The 13,560-nt window shown below is 38.7% G+C and overlaps 1 protein-coding gene across 4 annotated transcripts in view; it reads right to left on the bottom strand.

Moving 5' to 3' along the window:
- The window catches only part of LOC121319875 (exocyst complex component 4-like), a 138,291-nt gene extending 131,564 nt beyond the window's left edge, over window positions 1-6,727 (bottom strand). For all 4 annotated transcript variants that reach the window (XM_041257787.1, XM_041257789.1, XM_041257788.1 and 1 more), the window contains exons 1-3: window positions 6,624-6,727; window positions 4,140-4,329; window positions 3,098-3,292 (exon numbers count right to left, since the gene is read on the bottom strand). In XM_041257787.1, the coding sequence (XP_041113721.1) occupies window positions 3,098-3,292; window positions 4,140-4,329; window positions 6,624-6,703 (465 nt within the window). In that variant the 5' untranslated portion in view covers window positions 6,704-6,727. The remainder of the gene's footprint in view (window positions 1-3,097; window positions 3,293-4,139; window positions 4,330-6,623) is intronic.
- Between the last annotated feature and the right edge of the window lie 6,833 nt (window positions 6,728-13,560).

Genomic DNA, 13,560 nt, shown 5'->3' with positions numbered 1-13,560 from the left:
TACCACATACAGCAGCTACAAATGGGATACACAAACATTACCTTGTTAGGAGAGAGGCAACTATGACAGAATGACTAAACAAATATAAAGACGTCTTTGTGTTTTGGTAGTATTGACAATAAAAGGATACAGAGCGATACCTTCATAAGAAGAGATTGTTATAGCTGAGTTTTCCTTTTTTTTTTTTTGGTTGGCTGTTTAGATATTTAAAAATTAGTTTCCTGTCAGCAGCTGTTTTGTGGCTTTCAGACGATGTGTGACAGTTAAAAGTGTTGTTAGTGACAGCTGTGAAGAGCAATTAAAGTATGTAAGCACAAGCGATGGCAAACAAAAGGGAATAATCAAGTATTGTGGTGATAGGAACAGGACGCTATGATAAATATCCTGTGATGCAGAAAATGTGGCCTGTAATAAATATTTCCTCAAAGGCACACATAAAAAGATTAAAAGAATACAATACCACACTAAGTGGCAGATCCATGTTGCACAATTAACATGAAAAACACATTTAAAATGTAATAATTAAACATATGTTGCCTTAATTTCATTTAATCAAGAACGGTTTGTATAAAACAAAAACTAGTGATGAATAATCTATGCAAGTGCCAATGGACAGACAGACAGGTCATCATTTAATACCCAAATGTGCAAGTGGAGTTTGCTTACACCCACCAACACTTCCTTGGTGCTCCAGTGAATTAACCAACAGTGTCCCAAGTGGCACTTTCATTTCAGGCAATGGTTTAAAACATGTTTTTGTGTGTTAAATAGTTGTAATCGGTAGCACACAGTGGGAGTTTTTGTTTTTTCAGATCCTCGCAGTAATGGGGCCATTGTATTTATGGCTATGATCTTGGGAGGTACAGCTTGCTCAAGACAGACAGTGAGCAAGTTGTCAAGTCAGAATGTTACAGTAGGTTTGAAAAAGACACGGCACCATCCAAGAAGTAATTCTATAAACCAAGGCTGTGCCAAAGAAGGTATGTACACTCGTAGACAAAGAACAGCTGTGTGGAGAGCTCTCATCTACTTGGGTCTTCTGATGGAACAGGAGCCCGAAAAAAGAAGGAATTGGGCCAATACACAGTACTTAAAGATGGAAGACAAGAGGTGCAAGCCTGTAATCACATTTCTTATAATGACTGAAATGTATAATGGTCTCAAACTAAGTACTCAGCAGATCACAATTAAATTATGAACATCTACCAAAGTGTGCTGCTGCAGCCCATACCTTGCCCAATTAGATAGAAATGGTCCAATCTTCAAGATTGCACTGCACTTGAATGACAATAAATATTCATATTATTCAACAATGAGGTAGATAGAGCCTCACAAGACTTTTCCAACTAACTCAGGGGTCAGTGTGACCGCCAATGTTTTTCAAAACAGATGTATTTTGCAAACATTTCACCAACAGACAGGCATCCAATAAGGTGCAATTTCCACTGCCAACATCTATTAGAAATGAAAAATCCAATAATCTTCAACCGATCACAACAATCTTTCATTCCACCTCTTTAATTCAACTGAAACGTCACATCATTCCTGAACAGATCAGCTGCCAGTGTTGCATTAATAATTCTATCCAAAATTAATCTTTATGCATTAGAAACAGCAGCTGGAGTATTGTGAGTGATAATGAAACCTGGAACCAGCCATCTTTTGTCGTCATATCAAGACAATGAGGGAATTATAATTTCAATTTAAATGCAGAAATCTGAAGCATGCACCACTGGCACAATTACTTCAATTAATGTGAATGGAATATAAAGATAATATTAAAGAAGGGTGATCTAGTTAGCAGGAATGTTTTTATGTGTCTGCATTAATACACTGAATCAATTATAGTCATTTCAGGAAGCCTCGATAAAGGGGTACTTCTCTCCAATGACAGGGTGTAGCAGGTGTAATCTTTTTTCAGCCTTCAATTAGGTTCTCACCAGACCAAAATGACCACAGCCTCTCCAATTCAGAACAAGTTTAAAAGACAGAAAACTAACATGTAACTTTAGTTAAAGCTGTTTATTATTTGTTTTAATCAGAATACAAAAATCTCTCAATTTTTAAAAAAAAAAACAGTATGTAGTGCAAATGTGTAAAATAATATAATTTCCTTACAATATCGAAATAATATTTCTGATAAAACAGCCTCTGTTTTGTACTTGTTACAATTAGAGACTTCTGGTAAGGACAAAGCTTGTACTTCATGTCTGTGTGAAGCAATTCATTCCAAACCATTCATTTTATTACAAGCACATATCCATATCCATTAAAATAATAACTACATTAACAAAATTAAAATGCTTAACAATATATGACTTCTAGTAATTAGAATGAAAAAAAGTTTTATTTAATGAAATTCTAAGGGGGGTGAATACTTCCTAGAGGCACTGTAAACTCCTATCATGTTTACTATAACTAATGAATGCTTATTTTATATTTTTGAATTCCACATTAAGCTGGATGTCAGTTTCTCTTGATTTCCCAACCCCTTCTGCCTCCCACTTTCCATGGACTGGCCAGCGCTAACCAAATCAAACCAACGTCCAGCGTTTGCTCTGTACAAAATCACAACATGGCAGATTTGGCACAGCGATATCGCAAGCAAAATTGGGCCCCAGTGTGTCAATAGGGTTCTATCTGATTTCACAGCAAGACTCAGTACATTTTGCCAAATGACGGATGGACACTTATTTGAAAGACAGAGATTTGCATTTAGGTTAATTAAAGAAAAGAGGATAAATGGGTCATTTCGACACCAAATGGGCTCGATTTTGGACTCTTCCCCGCATCTCCGTCTCAGATTCCCTTTACATACCACGGTCTGTTGAGAATGGCTATTTGTTAAAAAAAGGACAAAAGAGATGTTTGGAATACATCCGAAGACAGAGAACATGGACTATGGAAAAAAGAAAACCCTGCAAGTTGATATTTATTTAAAATTCAAAGCCTTTCGGTAGCAACCATCATCAAGGTATGAATGAAAAACTAAGAAGTACAATTTAAAGGCAAATATATCACTCCCAAAATTAAAATGAATACATTTATTCATTGTTATTAACATCTCAGTTGTTGTTATTAACTACTAAGTTCTTACCAGCATATCGGTGGCATGAAGGTAGTGTTTGCTTGACATGCAGTGTTCCAGCTTCTGAGGCACCCGTTTAATATTCTCGATCTCATCCAGCAGATTAAGGACGTGCTTGTGTTCAATCCCCTCGATCCAAAGCTTCCGCAGCTCGTCGCGCTTACAATGCAGGAGCATCTTACAAGACAGCAGGTTCTCTTTCACCTGCAAGCACAAAGGACAGGTTAACGTCACCCTGCTTATGTATTTACTTAATTAACTGTGGGGGGGGGATTGTTTTTCTTGATTTTAATCTCTTCATTGAGACTGCCTTAAGTTAAATAATTAAGAAAAAAGGTCTCACTACCAAATCTAAAATAGTAATTCGAGTCTCCAGGAAATATTCAGTTACAACAAAGCCTGGGTTCTCTTAGTATTTTCCAATCATTAACATTATCAGAAATAGAACAAGCATCTCACTTAGATTTTGTTTGTGTTAACGGCATGCTGGAAGGAGTGCTACATGAGCACTGTATAACACCATCATTATGAAGTGCCACAGGGAGTAGGAAATGATGGAGAGCACAGCCTACAGCTTTGCCATAAAAGACTCCAGGCAATTCTAAATATTAAAGCAAGCACATCATTATGGACCACTTTCACCAAAACTGGTTTCAAGAAAGATACAATAGTATGTGTGCAATTACAAAGCAAACATTGAAGTTACAGATAAGGCAAGCCAATCACTGCAGCCCAGTAAATATACATTTAAAATAGAAACAAAAAAATAATATTAATTTGAGTTTTTAGTGAATAAAAACAAAGCACCTCTGCGGGGCTAAACGTGAGCTAAATGTGTGTGTAAAAGATTGTATCATTGATTAAACATTTATGCCACAAGCGTGTTTTTTTGTTTTTTTTACTGGTCACCACCTGTAATGGAATTTCAGTTTAAAAATCAGTTACAGAATACAGTTGATCATTCATATGGCCAGAGGTTCAAACAATGTGGCGGGGAAACGATTCCTTTTTTTTAAAGCCAATTGGCCACACCTTTTAAGCACGTTTTCACCTGTTTGATTTTATTGCGGGAGTTGGTGATGCGCTCTGTGATGCTCTGGTATGTGCGGATGGCAGTGGTCAGCTCAGTGTAATGCTGCACAATCTGATCATCCAAGTCCCGGTCACATTTCTCATAGGCTTCCTCCAAACGGCTCTTCTCTACCTCCCTGTCATGAACATCGGCACTGGCAGACAGTGTTCTAACAAAGTTGAGATATAATACAAGCATTAGTTAACATTAGACAATGATTCAGTTTCATCAGCCAGTCAGCTTCCAGCCCTATGGGGCTTCTAATAGACAGAAGATGCTTCCTGGAATGTCACAGCATCATGTATGTGATCCTTTAGAAAGATTTTTGGGTCTCTTTTCCTAAATCTTTTCTCAATGGAAGGGTGCCCGACGAATCATTACAAATGGAAGGTAAATTTAGGTTTTAAGTGTCTTTTTTAAAGAAAATAATGAGAAAAATAAAAGCGATAGTGCCCTCTCGATGAAGGCTTTACCGTATGGTAGCTGATCTTGACTTTCGCATAACTCCAGTCGCATTCAACGACCACAGAGTAGAGCCATAATGGCCAGGCACATTGTCAGAAACATTGTAGAAATGACCTTGGGAAACATGGAAGCCCTCATTTATACAGTATGCTGTTCTCTGTAATTTTGAGTTACCAATGTGGTTGTTTGATTATAACATGTACAAAGCTCCTACTTCATTGTTTTACTTAACTAAAGTTTTAAAGAAACAGTTAGGTATATAAGCAGTTTTATGCCTCTTAATCCAGAAAGGCTACTGCAGTCGAGTGTCAGTTTGTCTCGTCAGAGATGAATGTAGCTTTGTGTTTTATGAAAGTTCTGTATACAGTATTAATCAGTAAACCAGCACACCTATGTATGGAGGGAAACGTTAAGTATTTAAATGAGTATTTAACATAAATCTAAAAAGTGGGAAACTGTGTTAATACAGAACAACAAATTGAGAAGGGTAAATGATTGCATTATTATCTAAATTAAGTCTAAATTATTGCTTGAATTCCATTCTTTAAAAGGGCACAGAAAGTAGATTCTATTTAATTATTTTGAAGGCATGCATATTGGCAATTCACAACCCTAAACCTGATCTTTAATAACCAATGTGTCTTGATTTATTTGCCCCCTTTTATAGCTATACTGACCTTTTTTTAACTTGACAGTCCTGTACAGTATTTGTGTAGTAATGCTTGGGCAGGCAGCTACTGTACATTTCCCAAAACTGTGGAACCACACAAGAATGAAATAACTTTATAAACTTCTCAAGGACCAGGTAGTAGAAAGCAGGTGCAGTAGAAAAGCCAAAGACTTGCCGCTGAGCAGTACATATTTATCTAAACCATGACTGTCACAATGTTTTTAAACAAACACTGCTAAGACACGGGACGTACTAAAATGAATGACAAATAAGGAATGTCCATTGAAAACAACAGACCAAACTGAATGACAGCTTATATCTTTAAAACCCATGAACTTCACTTCACTTCAGATATTTTTGTGAATTTTTATCAACATTTCAAAAGATCTCAACTATAAATTAATACTAGTGTCGCTATATTGGGGATTTTAAAAAATATATAACATGTAAAAATACTTCAGGTATGTTGACAAATGTGTAAATAATTGTTCCTAATAACTTTCTAAATTATAGACCAAAAAACGATGACCTCTTAGATATTCAGTCTCTCTAACATTTGTCAGAATCTGTGAGTCTGCATTTAAATCATTGAAAGGGGTCAAATTAATTCCTTTAATTGTAATTTAGCTTTTTAAGTGTGAAACTTATATTAATACACATTATGACGTTGGTTTTCACTACATGTATTATTGCACCATGTTGTTCTCATATTTGTTTAGGACTTCCCAGTCGTTACTCATTAACGACTAGATTTTTAATACAGAGGGGGGTAGCTTGCTTTCCATTCTTATGATGTCTAATGTTGATTTCTCAGGATAAGGAACTCCTGGTCCTGTTCGATTTGCTCATGTTGCTTTAATATGATGTATTCTGATAACTACAGTTGGATTTTTCTATTTATTTATGTTTTATCTTAAATGCTAGGAATTCATGTCATCCCCGTTTTAGTCTGTATATCAGTGAGCCTTAATGGAGTAAAGTGATTTAAGATAAGTCAGTGTTTAACTACCAATACATGTTTCATGAATCAGAAATGGGGTAAACACCAATGTTAACTTATATACCCAAATTAGTAACCGTTGTGACCTTTCAAACGAACAGGAAATAATACAAAACGATAATAACAGTCAGTGGGTATAATCTAATATAAACCTTTTCTCGATTAAATTCTGAGTTATTATTTCTCGTGACATGCAAATTATTATGGTGCAACAGGATACGAAGTACAGCCTGGCCAACGTTGCGCGTAATCGTCTTTGAAGAAGCTGACTTATTCTCTACCAGAAATTGCACAGTGGGTGCGCATTGTTCTATTTGATCTGCCATACCTGATCACAGAGATGAGTAACCCCGAAGGGTCTTTGCTTTTGCTCATTGCACTCCTGTACCTCCCTGCATCTGCAGCCATCTTTACAGCTGCTGCACCCAAACACAGAAACAACCTATCCTGCTTTACGCAGGGATCCAATCACCAAAGAGTACCTGTCCAATGAAATGTTACTGTAGCCGTGTCTTAGCCAACAAGCCTGGTTGAGGTGTCGTTTTGCAAGGCATGTTGGGAGTTATGGTTCTTCGTGCAAAAGGGAAGCCTTCAACGAGCCATACAAAACCGTTGATCAATGAAAAAAGGGGAGTTTGATTGACTTGCGAATTCAGTTAGTATAGGGTTATCCGTTTTACCCATTTTCTGTCAAAATATTTTGATTATTTGATTGTAGTCTGTACTTCAATTTGGAAAATGTAGATATAGCATTTTAAATACAACGCTGTAGAGGAAGTTCCTGCTGCTTTTCGACGCCTGGCGGGTCTTAATACTGCCACCCTAAAATGTATAAATAAAGATTTTTCACGAAACTAATTTCACTGTATTTTTATTTTATGCACGGTAGGCGGTAGACATTCTTATACATGGTTCTACCCATGGAGGAAACACCATTTGGAATAACATAGTTAAACAGCGGCAGGATTACATGTGTCACTGTTTATTTAAAATAGACCACCTTGCCGCAGTTCAAATCCACTCCATTCGGTATAGCTGCAATCAGAGCATTGTGACCAAGCAGAAGCGTCAGTTGTTCTGTATTGTAATGTATTTTAACGATTTGCTTATCCTTAGAAAAATGAAACACAACATTAAGTCTGGTTTTGTTTTCCCGCCTATTATTATCAAATAAATATCGACAACAAAAACAACGGTAGTACGTAGAGTGAAGTCTCGTGACAGAATTTTGTATAAGAAAGTACACAAATCATAGTTACAATGTTAAAACCTTTGCTTTTGTTTTTTTTGTTTGTTTTGTTTTTTTTGTTTTTACTCCTGGTGACTTAAGTCAATTTAAACCCTTAGCTTTGCTTTAAAAAAACACTCAACAGCCATTAAGCATCAGGTACCATCAGGGGCATAATTTGGACAGGCAGTCAAAAAATTTATAACACTGTCAGCACTGGTTTATGAAAACCTTTTTATTTTCTTTATAGTAATTTGTGAATCTAAAACTGAAGAATGTAACAGAGGCAAGTCCAGACCCACACACAACACACAAGAACTGCAGCCACCAGCAGCAGATCGACCGGATGGCAAAGGCAGTACCAAAGGATGGCAGCCCGCAAAGCTGCCCAGCTTTGATGGCACCACAAGCTGGGAGGTGCAGCTAACCATGCTGGGGAAGCTGTGGAAGTGGAGCGGAGAGGACAAGGCACAACAGCTGACGGCAGCACTGAGAGGGGAGGCCCAGATGGTGCTGCTGAACCTGAGATGGGTAAGTACCATACCCTGGTGGCCACATTGTTTTGGACACTGGACAGGGCCTCTGGCAATTCAATGTCATACCCTGAGGGCTGTGCAACGCCCCGTTCACGTTCGAGCGGCTGATGGCGAAGGAGAAGGTGCTGGGTGGCATCCCCAGACAGGCGTGTGTAGTGTACCTTGACAATCTGCTGGCACACGGACCAACCTTCTCAGAGGCCCTGCTCCACCTGCAACAGGTGCTGCAAAGGATCCAGGCTGTCGGGCTGCGACTGGACCCAGACAAGTGCCACCTGCTCAGGTGCAAGACCACATTCTTCGGCCACCAGGTCAGTGAAGAGGGCATCGCTACCGACCCAAGGAAAATCTCCATCGTGCAGCAGTGGCCCACTCCAGCCAACACAAGGCAAGTCTGCATCTGCCTGGGCCTTGTGTCCTATTATGGAGTTTGTGCAAGGATCCGCCGCCATCGCCAGCCCCCTTCACCGCCTCCTGCACAAACAACGGCCCTTCCAGTGGGCTCCTGAACACGAGGCCGTCTTCACTCAACTGCGCCATGCCCTAACCAACGCTCCTGTGTTTGCTGCCCTGTCCACGACAGCCCCCTTCGCCCTGGATACAGATGCCAGCAACAAGGGTATTGGTGTGGTGCTGTCTCAAGGCACCCCTGAAGGCGGAGAGGACTCAGAGCTCAGTCTGCTCCTACAATGGAAAGAGGAGGACCGGTGACCTGACTGGGCTGAAGTAGCCCTGCTCTCGCAAACGGAAAAAGCATTGTGGTCAGAGTGGGCTGCCTGGGAGGTTCAAGAGGGCGTCCTGCACTTGGCGATGGCAAGTTCCGTCCACTGGAGAACACTGTCTGCAACTAGTGGTGCCTACCTCAGTCAGGCACGCCATACTCCAAGCCAACCATGGTGCACCAGGGGTAGGGTATTCCAGCATCTCCAAGATGCTTCCTCCGTGACCGGTACTACTGGGGACGCTGCCACCGTGGCATGGAGACCCACTGCCGATGGTGTGATGACTGTACCATCAAGAAAGGCCCCAGTGAACAGTCACACGCACCCCTGCAGCAGTATCACGTCGGGGAGCCAAATGGGAGGGTGGCCATTGACGTTATGGATCATTTCCCCACCTCTAACAGCAGGAACCGCTTCGATTTGGCAGCCATAGACTACTTCACCAAGTGGCCAGAAGCCTACGCACCGCCAAACCAGGAGACACAGATGGTGACAGATACGCTCATTGACGGGTTCTTCTCCCGGTTCAGGGTTCCCCAGGAGCTCCACTCAGACCAAGGGTGGAATTTCAAGAGCAAGGTCTTCGGCGATGTCTGCAAACAACTGGGGATAAGCAAGACCTGTTGAACTTTTTGGAAACAAAAAAAGACTAAGGTAGGGGCAATGTAGCGAATCTGTGTTCCAGAAAGCAGTGAAGCAGTCAGAGCAGTGGTCTCTGAGTGGTTGCTAGATATTAGCTTCCCGAAATAAAAGATTTGGAACTGATTTCAGTGTGTTGTCTCCCTTCTTCCCTGCCTGCCTGCATAGAACGCTACAATATCTTTACAAAAATGAAGCATAGACGATATCCGCTGCTTCACTAGGTTTATTCATATAATGCCAGAGTTTTTTTTTTATGGTTTGTTGCAGAGTTTTATTATTATGGAGAGGGGGGACCCTAGTGCACCCCCCCCCAAAACCCCCCCCTAAGCCTTTTGTGAAGTGACGCTCCTGGGAACCATTAGAACATAAATATTTATGAGGACGAGTGGGACTGCTGTTTCAATGTTTTTGGTCCATGTTTAAAATCTACCCTGCAGTTAAGAACTGTTTTTTTTTTGAGGTAGAGCAAGCAGAAAAGTACACAGTTTGTGAATTTGACACAGTTGGCTATCACTCTGTGCTGAATGAAATTACAGTGGACTAGAACAAGCTGTCATGATTGCTGCCTGTAATACATGTGTTTTTTCTAAACCTAACTGTCATCTATTATGATGGGTACATGAAGGGGTAAGTGTAACCATGTGCCACACGTTTTCTTTGACTAAAATACATCAGAACGTTATCTCTATGCTGATAAAGTGAAAAGAAAAGAAAGTGTTATTTCTTTAACCTAGTGTAGTGCATGCTTTAAAATGAAAATACATGTGTGCTTGTAACATGTGCTACTTTTAAAAAAAAAACTGCACATTTGAGACCTATGTAGCTAATGGAAATGCAAAATGTGAAAGAGTTGTGGAATTATTTTGTGGTGTGCCGCAGATAAACTTGTGTATAATTAACCCTATCACAGTCACAACACTTACATCTCGAGTACCTGGATTCTGTAAGAATTTATATGAAAAATAGTGTAAGTTATATTTCATCATAAAATGGCTTGGATAATTAAGTGCTGTGATCAGCTGAACAAAATCACATGACTGTGCAGTAATAATTGTCTTACCGCACGGCTATGACATCATAGACCAACTTACTTACCTGGGGTGCATTCAACTAGGTGAATGTTCGTAGTGAACTGTGTTCGGCTAGTTGAACAGTTTACTGAACATTCCACAAACATTTAAAAATGGTGCTTAGATCAAATAGTTTAATAATGGTATAATTTAATAGTGAAACCTACAACACAATACATGACAGTTCAGCTATAGAGGTGATACACATATTCTGCCATTTAATGCCAGTTCTTTGCAAGGCTGTGTTTTGAGTAGCCTATTTAAAATATTTCAATCACCCTTAGTCACTTTAAAAGTTTCGGACAAAGTGTGTCTGGTTTCTTTTTTTTTTTTTTGTATTATTCTTTTATTTGACTGGATTCTGAGAAATTTGGCTTTCTTTGGTTCAATCAAATAATTGGAATATGCTTTTAACACACACTTGGTTTTGAAGGGCCAGAGTTGTATATCTGTGACCCACATATACTGCATGCACTTGTAACAGTGTGACATACTGTACAGGTAACAGAGTAACAAGGAAGCAACCTGTGTGTATCTACAGATTCTTTTGATTGTTTTTTTTTTTTTGTAATCTTATTTTAATCCTGTTTTTCTTCAACATTTTAGATTATCAATGCAACCCTCATACCGATCATGAGGTTTGAAGTTCAACGGGTAAACTGTTTCCACTGTTAAGTCAATTGCCTTTAATCAAAGCGTTCATTGTAACAGCTCAACTGTTATATGAAGCAAAACATTCAAACAGAAATATTGCAGTATAAAAAAAATAAATTCTCCCGAAGATGTCAATCTTCATAACCAAAGTGAGTGTGTACGTGCATAAAATACTCGATAGTGAGCAACCCCACTTGTGAGAAATACTGAACAAATAGATTTGAGTTGCAACAACCATAAGATGCATCTTGGTGTATATATGATACATGATGGGAAGTGGCATCTGTCTACATGGTAAAAGGATATTTTCAATTAAATCATGTACTAGTCTGATGGGTTATGGTTGAGAACTAAAGTCACCTGGAGAGAAAACTGAAAAAATAAAACACCTTTGTTACAATCCTGGATTTATAGAAATATACTATGTTAAATGTGTAGAATACAAATGGGAAAGTACAGTAAAACTGCAAAATCACTATGCAAATTTCTCATGGTAAAAGTTTCAAGGCAGAAAAAGGTGTCTTTGTCCTCAAGTTATCTCCATAAGCAAAATGACTTCAACAATGCCATAAGAAAATGTTGACTGTTAATCGACGAGTAAACCAACTAGTCTATGGTAAGTGCTGAAAACTTACACTTACAGTAAGAACATAAGAACATAAGAAAGTTTACAAACGAGAGGAGGCCATTCGGCCCATCTTGCTCGTTTGGTTGTTAGTAGCTTATTGATCCCAAAATCTCATCAAGCAGCTTCTTGAAGGATCCCAGGGTGTCAGCTTCAACAACATTACTGGGGAGTTGATTCCAGACCCTCACAATTCTCTGTGTAAAAAAGTGTCTCCTATTTTCTGTTCTGAATGCCCCTTTTTCTAAACTCCATTTGTGACCCCTGGTCCTTGTTTCTTTTTTCAGGCTGAAAAAGTCCCTTGGGTCGACACTGTCAATACCTTTTAGAATTTTGAATGCTTGAATTAGGTCGCCACGTAATCTTCTTTGTTCAAGACTGAACAGATTCAATTCTTTTAGCCTGTCTGCATATGACATGCCTTTTAAGCCCGGAATAATTCTGGTCGCTCTTCTTTGCACTCTTTCTAGAACAGCAATATTTTTTTTATAACGAGGTGACCAGAACTGAACACAATATTCAAGATGAGGTCTTACTAGTGCATTGTACAGTTTTAACATTACTTCCCTTGATTTAAATTCAACACTTTTCACAATGTAGTAGAACATGTACTGTTTAAATCTGCATGTGTGAAAAAAGTTTATCCTGACTCAGACTTAAAAGCTCTCTTTTCAGAAAAAATGAATTCTCATCTTGCCTCTGATTAATAGTATTCCATGAAAATCAATACTTACTCCTTTCTTTTTTTCTTTTATTGACATCTTGCTATTCTGGCAACATATGCCTCTTCACTGATGACACAGACATTATTTTGTATTACAGAGATTTTTTGACACTTGATTAAGATACATTACAATCTGAATTTATAAATGTTTTCCAGGTAACAGTATTTGGAATCCAACTGAGTAACAAAATACACCTTGGCTTCTAGTTAGATCTGTCTCTTTCATTTACAGATTATATAGACGACCTTGCTTCAAAATCAATAAAAACTAGCCATGCTCTACAGAAGGGTCTATCTTTCAATGTGATGAAAATGTGACTCAACAACACTTTATGCCTGTTATTGACTATTGCATTATTGTTTACGGTTTTGGCCTCCACTGAGATACAAACATTGGCTACTGTTTACTACATGCTACTGTATGTCGCTTTGTCTCTAATACTGGCAGATTTGCACAGCATTGTACTCTACATGGGAAACTGAAATAATTATTTGGCTAAGAAAAAGATGTATTTACTTATTTTATTTTCCTCCAAAAACAGCTCATAAAGAGTACATTTTCTCTCCAGATTTGTATTTTTTTTTCTGTTCGGGGTAATGTACTCTAAAGTCCATGAACAAGTATTTATGTAGGGGTTAAAATAATGGGCAGGATAGGTTACATCAAATCAACTTTAAAAAAAAAAATTGCAGCCAAACTGAATATATGTGAGGCCACTTCCAAAATGTTTAGCCAACACCTTGCAGAAGCTCAGATATGCAAACTCAAGGCAATACATGGTACCGAAATCACCAGGCTTCACAAGGCAAAGTCTGATTGTGCCCATTTATGTCCACCTAGCGCCACATAATCAGACACTAATGATCTTTGCCTTAGCGTTAGTGCCATACCCTGTGATCAAAATTGGGCTTTACCACATTTTTTTATTGGAAGTTCAATAAAACACAACCAGATGCCCACTTTCCACCAAAGCCGCCAGTGAAGAATGAAGTGTATTTATTTATAGAAAAAAAAAGTTTCCTACAAATCTAGATTTTTCACAGCAACGATCAGCTTAATGTTC

This window comes from Polyodon spathula, chromosome 8 (genome assembly GCF_017654505.1).
Source record: "Polyodon spathula isolate WHYD16114869_AA chromosome 8, ASM1765450v1, whole genome shotgun sequence".
In the NCBI taxonomy this organism is placed as follows: domain Eukaryota; kingdom Metazoa; phylum Chordata; class Actinopteri; order Acipenseriformes; family Polyodontidae; genus Polyodon; species Polyodon spathula.
Note: the sequence above shows the minus strand (reverse complement) of the source record. Positions and strands in the feature narration are given on the sequence as shown.